This window comes from Hordeum vulgare, chromosome 4H (assembly GCF_904849725.1).
Source record: "Hordeum vulgare subsp. vulgare chromosome 4H, MorexV3_pseudomolecules_assembly, whole genome shotgun sequence".
NCBI lineage: Eukaryota > Viridiplantae > Streptophyta > Magnoliopsida > Poales > Poaceae > Hordeum > Hordeum vulgare.
Window position 1 is genome coordinate 425,231,945 of NC_058521.1, and position 9,331 is coordinate 425,241,275.

Sequence of the window (9,331 nt, forward strand, 5' to 3'; positions counted from 1 at the left end):
TGAATTGCTTTTTTCAGTAAGAAGAAAAGAAGCATCACTTTTGTTAGGGAAAGCGATTGTTTGCTATGAGAGAAATGTCCCATACTTTATATAGTGAAAAATATCAAATACCCTAACAAGTCATTTTTATGATGGTCCATACCAAAAAATTATTGAGTTTTAACAATTAGAAGAGATGTACTCCCTCCATAAACTAATATAAGAGCATTTAAAACATTACTTTTGTAATCTCAACATTTTTATATTAGTTTACAGAAGAAATATAAAAATAATTGTTCTTTATATATTTAAATACAAATAACAACTTATTGATGAAGTTAATTGAACCTCTATGTAGTGCAATGTTGCTTACGGTCAGGTTAACACCGACAACATCATCTTCGTCGTACCAGGGTTCTGCTGTTCCTATGACGGCAACCTCCTACTTCCCCGACATGCTCATTACACCTATCCTTGCTACTACGGTTAATTTTTGTTTCTTTTGTTTCCCCTGAATTCTGAACATGTGATCAGTTAGTGTTCTTGCTTGATTTTGATATTTGAAGCATGATGTTTGCTATCACACCCAAAATCAGATATTGTTTAGATCAAACGCATGTCTTCACGAAACAAAATACGCCCTACTTTTAGGAATGAAGAGAGTAAGAACTAAGTGGGATTCAAACGATATTGAGGAAATAAATAACACTGTAAGATTTTTGTTTCGTTCAATAGAGGCTGATCCCTTCCGGGCAACCTAAAGAAAGTCTTATAAACCACTATTTAGTCCTTGAATGAAGAAAGGCAGTAATTTCATCCAGTTGTTGGACAGAGACCTCACGCATCAGGATTCAGGAGTCAACACCAGGAAGCCTGATTCAGACTCAAATATGCCTGGCTCGTATGAATAGAAATAATTCATGGCAAGAGACTACGAAAAAAGTATACATATCAGAATACAATCGCGGGAGCTGTACAGCTCTCCTTATCCATAATACAAGAGATATTCTCATGTATATATACTTTAGCGGCTAAAAACATCGTATTTACTTTATCCAAGTAGTAGTCATGGGCCTATGCTACCAGCTACATTACCGTCAGTGTTCATGTTCAGTGCTCACCGCCACGAAACTCTAATGAAACAACACTTGCCTACAGTCGGCGTGCCAGGAAAGGCCGGGAATCACATTTGCAGCTCCCGGCGTGCTCATATTGGTTTTGCGTGCTTCTCGCGAACAAGGCTCCCTCCTATCCCGGAATCTCAGGTCACCTGGCTGACCGAACAGTTAGGCGAGGTCAGCTTTGAGCTTGCCATATCAGCTCCGATCCCTAGTCTCTGATCGCCGAGGCTGGGGTAGCTCGAGCACGATGAGGAAGAAACTCCGCTCTGACTCTCTGATGTACTGCACCTCACCACCCATCAATTTGAGGATTTTCCTGCATACGCTTAGTCCAATGCCTTCTTGGGTCGTCCAACGGGCGTTGCTGAACATATCTTGGACAATGTCAGGGGGGAGGCCCTCACCAGGACAGGCAAATCTGGAGAAACATACATAGATGAAAGACAATCAAGGTCCAGCAGGAGTTACTACATTGAAATTTGTACCAACACAAGAGATTGAACTTTTAAGCACCATTTGTGTCACCAAGCCCAATATAACCATCATTTACAATAAAATCTCCCCCAAATCATCAAGTACAATGCTTGTTCATTTATTTATTCACAACTAATATAAGACGTTTTAGATCACTATCGTCTTATATTAGTTTACAGAGGGAGTATATTGCAACAGAAGTAGAATTTTGTAGTAACATGATTTGCAGAAGATGATCCTTTGCTCCTACTGCTCATAGTAGTCAAAAGACAACACTGAAGATGATAAAACCAAACGAGAACAGCATGTGGCAGTGAATACAACAAAGATGCATGCTAAGAGATATATGTACTACTCCCTCCGTCCTTGTATTATGGGACGGAGGGAGTACATAATAAAATCAAACGACAGACATGAAAATATGCTACAAAATCCTACAAACAAGCAAAACACCCAGCCGTTGATCAAGTAGACCCTTGCTATGATTAACCAACCATGGGCACTGGATGGAATCAACAAACATGGATCGCATGACTCATAGACCCATGCTAAATTCATGGCCACGTATATATAACTTGATAACCTTTCTAACATAATGTAATGAAGCTATCTTTCTAACCTATGGCGCTACTTGTTACCTCATATATAGCTTTGTAATCTTCCTAATATAATATAGTGAGGCTGTCTTCCTAAAATACGACACTATTTGTGACATGAGGCATCAGAAGTGCCTAAAAGATATGATGTGGCTCGACATCATGTGACCTGCGGATGGATGTGAATCGTGCAGTATTAAGACACATATTGCCTTCCCTTTATCTCTTTCGCTCTCACTAGGAACAAAACAATACATGAATAAGTTTTAAAATAACATGAATGACAGAAACTCAAATCTGAACCCTTCTAATCTGTTAAATAGCTCTCCAAACAAATACGTGAAGAAACAAACACACATCTGATGCATGGATGCCCAAAAAACATGAGTTTCACAGATCCTAGCACCCTGACCCTCATCTTTCTAATTAGAAGGCTCAAATTTGAAATTAGACCCTTAACCTTAATCACACAGTATTTGCATCCATTTGTTAGTAAAACAATCCCCATGACTGCTATTACATCATGCGGTGGGTTGATTCTGATTAAATGTTCAACACTATCTTCTGCACTACTGATTCACTGAATACGAGTCCATTGCACCATGAAATTGTGTGACTTCCAGGTGACCTGAATTCACATGCACACTGGCTACAAGTTATGTATGTCTCCTGAAAAGCAGAATTTGCTTGCGTCTGCATGGCATAAGCTGGGTCGGTACCGGTCTACCGCCATGACGATGGCTGGCTGGAGGCGTAGGGGATCAGGGACAACACTGGTTAGGGAGGATGCCCGAGGGAGATAATAGATTGATAACTATTATAATATTATTGCTTAACGGATAATTGATACATATGCTGGCCCTTATATAGAAGGTTCTTACATGACCCCTAGGCCTCAGTGCCTCCATCCTTGGGTGCTTACGGGATAACTGCTGCCTTAAAGATAGCAGGATGGCGCGACATAGGGGATTGGGGAGTAAAACACTGGTTAGATGGAGAAGGGGGATAACAGATTGATAGACACTAGTACTTTATGTAGAACGACTAACTTGATCTACAAGTCAGATCTCAATTCAAACTCTAGAACGGACCATAAATCTACCTTCCTAGTTCAACTGGACTATTCCTCATTTAGCCAAACACTTTATAACAGACCCAACAGTATCCAACAAGGACACTTATTACTCGATTTATTCCTTCTCTCAAACTTCCTACCTCTAACATAACCTATCCAATACCTTCGCATATCTCCTAGTGGTTAGTTCACTGTCGGCCATAACGCTACAGTGATGCCACATCTCATTCCTTACATTTAACCTTTTTTTTCTTCTCCAATTAGTTCAGAGCTTCATTTGTATTTTATGTTTTCATGAGAAAAAATAGAAGCCATGTTGCACTTTCAAAAAATAGCATATTCATGTCATGGCAATTATTGTATAACAAACAACAACTACAATGATTATGATAGTCCTTGTATAAATCCTGAATAGGTCATGATAACCACATATAACAAGGCACAGTTATGCCACACACATGACCAATAAAAATTTAAACAAACATTGTCTTGTTTTCAATCAAATTCAAGCAAAGCTATTCCCCTAAAGTAATATATCATCTTCGTGTACTCCCTCCGTTCCTAAATATAAGTCTTTGTAGAGATTTCACTAGTGGACTACATACGGATGTATATAGACATACTTTAGAGTATAGATTCAATCATTTTGCTTCGTATGTAGACCCTTAGTGAAATCGCTTAAAAGACTTATATTTAGGAACGGAGGGAGTACATTGCAAAGAGACGGGAAAGCAGCTAACCTGAAGAGGAAGAGCATTGTTTCTGTTCCGTCAGAATTTTGTTTTACATTTGGTCTGACTTGTATCTCAACCCAGCCATTTTCAGTTGGAGCAAACCGCACCATGCTTAGCAAAAAGTCAGACAAAACTTGCTGGATTCTATATTGGTCACCATATGCCGAGGCTTCTTTGATTTCATCAGGGATATCTCGAATAAGTTGCAAATCTCTTTCTCTCAGTAATATCATCACTTGGCTGACAACAGCGTTCATAACATTTCCAAGTGAAAATTCACCTTTCTCAAGCACCAAAGAGCTGTAAAATAAGCCAAAACAGAACAAATAAATTTTTGGATAATAAATTGCTAAAGTACTTAACAGAGAGGTAAACTGTCATAGATAATGGAAAAGGTGAGATAATGCTTCTAGCTACACACCAGCGAATCCATATGAAATCACATAGAATATATAATAACACATGAAAAAGGATGGTCTTCACAAAGCTGTGAGTTCGTATTGAAAAGGATATTCAGATTCCTTTGTGTTTAAACTTCGCGAAATGATACGGGAGATTTTGCGTAACACTAGTCAGGGCGTCCTTCGGGCAAAAGTGGTACAGATCTACTGTCCAGGGATGATTGACCAGCTGTGCAAGGCAACCAAAAGTATCTGCAATGTTACAGATGAACTGCAACATCTGCAAACATGGTTACGAAGTTTATACTAGGATGCTAGTATTATACTACCACGGATATATGCTTGACTTCTTGCACAGGTTGGAGTTATGTGGGCTGTGAAGTTTACTTTAAGGTTTTGTAGGATGTGATAAATGCATAAGGATATTCATTTAGTTTTGACATGATCCTAGATTCCTAGTTTGGTATTTGATGTAGCAATGCTGAGAATCCAGGCACTACCACCAACGTGTTTTGAATGTTGCCCAAACAATGCGAGTGGACAGTAAGATAGATGCCAAGGAGGCAAGGATGGTAATAATGCAACTGTCATGAAGGGTTGATATGCACAGAAAGAACTACACTCCGGAGAGGTGCCAAGTCAGGGATTGGAGCTATCAGTGTCTGATGTACTTACTTCTCTAATCCCTTATCTTTCTTACATGCTTAAACAAACAAAATTAGTGCCAGCTGGCGTTCAAACAATTCAGAGTCCAAGCACAAGTTGCCGAAGGAAAAGGCATCACACTCGTAAATATTATTATTGTGCATAAGTGAAATCGAAATGGGCTAATATCAGAATACTGACCCGTCCTCAATACTTTGGAGGCTGGCATCCTTTACAATCTTGGACATCTGCTTCTCACAAGCAGCACTAGTTTCAAGAAACTGCCTCTGGTCATCCTTTAAATCAGTCATCTCTAACAGGGAGTTTGTAAACCGTATACCACTGAGAGGGTTTTTTATCTCCTGGCAAATGTAAGCCAACTCCTTCATCCTGGCATAACACTTCTTTTCTTGTTGTCTCTGAATCTCAAAGGCTTGCTGTAATTCGGGGCTTGCAATCTGCAAGAAGCAGAAGGCACCTATGGTCTCACCATCCATTTTGCTCCTTGTGTTTGCGGTCAATAAGGCCTGTACATATTTACCATTCTTGTCAAAAAATGAAAAGGGGGACTTCTCAGAATCCTGCCCTCCTATAGCGTTGTGAAGGGCAATCATGAACTTTGTCAGTGCATCTGGGCCCTTAAGTCGGCAACAATTTCCAAATACCTCCCCAACCAGAAGCTTACCAACAACTTCTCCTCTCGACCATCCTGTGAGGTTTTCCATTGCCGTATTCCATTCAGAACAACAAATGTTCTCATCTGAAGCAAATATTGGCGGTATTAGAGGATTGGGATTGTGTACAATAGCCTTGTAATCCCCTTGTATGTTGACAAATTTATCCATGACCACCTTTTGCCCTGTGATATCTTGGCCGACAAAACAAACACCAACAATATTTTTGGTGTAATCCCTACTAGAGCAGGCGTTGACAATAACAAAAATTGGTCCTTTAGATTGCTCCGACCCAAATGTCTTCAACTTTATCTCCACATTTGTGCCTTCTTCACCTGGATGAGAAACAAACCCATAAACCATCACTAACCTATCCAATCCCACCATTTTCCATTAATTATAAGGCATGTTGGCTGTGTATAGACCAGGTAATTTATAATAATATAAACAGAACAAATAATGACATTTACTTCGGGTTAACTACTCCAATCTTCGATGATGAATTTGACATGTTTTCAATTTGAGCATACTTATACTAATTGTAAGATACTTTCATGTGAATGCTTGAAATTATCTGTTAAGCAATAGTGTGTAAATGATTCGTCCATAAACATAAATCGAGGAAAGAACAACCAAATTAGCAGGGCTTGTAGTCAGGAATACCTCTTAAAGCTTGCGAGAGTAGCTTCTCAACTATTTCTTCAGATTCCTTGAAGATAAGATCTTTAATTAATGATTTGCCCATAGCTTCTTCAACTGTGAGGCCAGTCAACTCAGCAACCTTTGCATTCCACCCATTTATACATCCATAAGTATCAACTGCAAAGATGGGTACTGTAGCCGTCTCGATCAACCTAACCATCTCCCTTGCCACTGAACTCAGCTCATCTATTCCCCGCAATTCTAGTTCCCCAAGCTGAACCTGACCATTGACAATGGCTTTTGAGTTACTAGTGCCCTCTCCTGCATCTCTGAAGGAGTCCCGCAATATGAGCTGCAAGGAATGTATTGCATCCATTTCAGCATTCTCCCAAGGTAAGCTCCTACTCTTCACCACTTCAAGAAATGCCTTGAATGATGATCGTGGGTGCATCCGCTGCCCATCATCCTTATCCTCCGGATGATGCTTTGCACCACCCCATTTTATCTCCTTGGCTGTGTGTGACCGGAACCAAAACAAATAATCACTCGGCGTGATATAAGCTACTGCCATTCCGCACACTGCATCCCCTAATGCAGTAGCACCGGGGTAGCCTGCATCAGCCAGGCTATCTGTGCTCAGCCCTGTCGAGTCTCCATGACACACCGTCAACCACTCGATGATATCCTTAATCTGAGCCTCTGTGGGGGTGACGCCAAGTGGGTAGTACTTCCCGTGGTAAAACAGTGCAGCACCATCACACTTCACAAGGTCCATTATGCTTGGGCTCTGTGTGACAATGCCAGTAGGTGAATCCCGGAGTAGCATGTCGCACAGTAACGTCTGTGTTCTGAGAATATGTTTCTCTGATAGTTGGTGCGCAAGCTGCAGCTCCATGTTGAGCTGCAGCCCAAAGGCCTGCATGAGGAACTCACATGCATACCGCAGTGGGAAAGGGATGCACCGTGGAGATGTGTGGTGGCACACCACTAACCCCCACAACTTCATTGCCGACGGGATGACGCCCCGCGTCATGTTGTGCTCATCCTCCCCACCGCTACTGATGATCACTGCCATGACGAGAGATGCAATCGACCCCATGTTTGCCATGTACTGCGCATGGCACCCATGTGGGGAGCGAAGAGTCGACCCAACTAAGCACAGCGGCTGTGGCATTGCAGGGTCCTGGATGACCCTCACCGCAGCTGCGTGGCAATCAGCAATCATCCGCACACGGTTTTGCCGGAACAGGAAGCGTGATGCCTGCGGGATATCAGTGGCAGGATAATGCAAACCGAGGTAGGGCTCGAGGTCACCACGCCGGCTCTCGGCGAGAACTTCCCCATGCTCGTCATCGTGGAATTTGTACACCATGACGCGGTCATAGCCCGTGAGCTCACGGACGTGCTCCACAACGGTGTCGCAGAGGAGCTTGACGTCCCCGCCAGGGAGCGCCTGGAGACGGGAGATGGCGCGGACGGCGAGCTTCTGGGACTGCACTGCGCCAGCGATGGAGAGGGCGGGGTCCTCGGTGCGGGCGGGCTCGAGGTCGATGACGACGCCGACGTCGATGCGGTGGAGGATGGCGTAGAAGGGCTTGGATGAGACCCTGGAGTGGATCCAGAGCGGGTTGAGCAGCGAGATCTCCCGCGCGGCGAAGGCGCGCTCGAGGAGGACGCCGGAGGAGGGAGAGAAGAGGAGGCGCGCGTCGGCGCCGAGAGAGACTGGGGGAGGCGCCGCGGAGGAGTCGAGCGACGGGACGGAGTGGTGAGGCGACAGGTCGAGCAGGTCGGCAGCGTTCTCGGAGAAGGCAAGCAGGCGGAAGGAGGAGTCGTCGGCGACGGCGAGCGTGCAGCCGAAGGGCTGGATGTGGCCACCGCGCTGGATGCGAGAGAGGTAGGCGGCGATCTGCTGCTCGGAGGAGGGAGTGGGCGGCGCGAGCAGCGACTGGGAGTAGTCGAAGCTGCGCCCCGACGCGCCCGACTGCTCGAACACCGCGTGGAGGCCCGCGTCCAGGGTGTACTGCGCCACGGCCTTGGAGACCGACTCGGTGGCGGCCGCGCTCCCGGCCGCGCCTCCCCCTCCCCCTCCTGCGCGGGAGGTGCTCCCGCCCGAGGACTGCGTGTGATGTTGGTGCGGCGCAGAGGGCCGCGCGGAGGAGGGGGAGCGCGTGGGCGTGGGCGTGGCGCGGCTTCCTGAGGCCATGGCGACGGTGCGGTGGTCGGAGACAGGCCTGGATTAGGCGGCGGCGTCCGTTTGGGCAACTCGTCCGGTAGCTAGCCTCGCGGCTATGCGGTTAATGGAGACATTGCTTCCGACTTTGGGAGTGAGAGGATAAAAGGATGGGAGCGGCTCGATTTACAGAGGAGGATACTTGAGCGAGGTGCGGAGTCGATGAGACGATGACGATGCGATGGCTCGAAAGGGAGGGCTCAGGCGGTCAGGCCTCAGGGTCAGGGGATATAAGAGAAAGACGCTGCTGTCTCTCGCGCTGAAGATGACGACCAACTGGTGTGAAGTTAGCTATATAGGAACTTTTGGAACCTCGGTGTATATACAAAAATTAGTAATTTAATAAAAAAAAAATTCTAAAAATATATTTGAAATATATTTGACCTTTCATATACTTTTAAGAAAAAAGCACAATTTTTTTTACACTTTGACTTTTTTTAAAAGATAATTCTTCGGTCAAAATAGTAAGAACAGTGATCTATAATAGCAACTAAATTTTGTTTTTAAACAGAAGTCAATATTGACCTTTTTCTTAAAAAATTATATACTAGCGCAAAACAAAATCAAGTTTGATCTAAACATACTTCGAAACTATTTTATCTTTTTAATTAATTATTAAAAAATCTTCTATAGGGTGCATATACAACCAAGAACCAAAGTGTATTTCCCATATTTTCACTAGTTACTCTGTTTCTGAAAATGCATTGTCCTTGTAGTATTATTAAAACATTAAGTACAGATAAGATACTACATAGACATA

At 43.8% G+C, this 9,331-nt stretch overlaps 1 protein-coding gene across 1 annotated transcript; it reads right to left on the minus strand.

Annotated features, from left to right (window-relative positions):
• Window positions 1-829: 829 nt before the first annotated feature.
• On the minus strand, window positions 830-8,833 carry LOC123448812 (phytochrome B). Its single transcript, XM_045125831.1, has 4 exons — window positions 6,363-8,833; window positions 5,227-6,034; window positions 3,986-4,279; window positions 830-1,518 (listed from the first exon to the last, which is right to left on the minus strand). Exons 1-4 carry the CDS (start codon window positions 8,542-8,544, stop codon window positions 1,296-1,298), a joined length of 3,507 nt encoding a protein of 1,168 aa, XP_044981766.1. The 5' UTR covers window positions 8,545-8,833; the 3' UTR covers window positions 830-1,295.
• Window positions 8,834-9,331: the final 498 nt, after the last annotated feature.

Excerpts from the sequence above, each read along its gene's own strand:
- LOC123448812 (XM_045125831.1), bottom strand. The coding sequence starts at position 8,544 with ATGGCCTCAGGAAGCCGCGCCACGCCCACGCCCACGCGCTCCCCCTCC. Across the intron at positions 6,035-6,362 it reads ACTCTCGCAAGCTTTAAGAG|GTGAAGAAGGCACAAATGTG; the intron begins GTATTCCTGACT and ends TTTCTCATCCAG. Across the intron at positions 4,280-5,226 it reads CTCCAAAGTATTGAGGACGG|CTCTTTGGTGCTTGAGAAAG; the intron begins GTCAGTATTCTG and ends CTTATTTTACAG.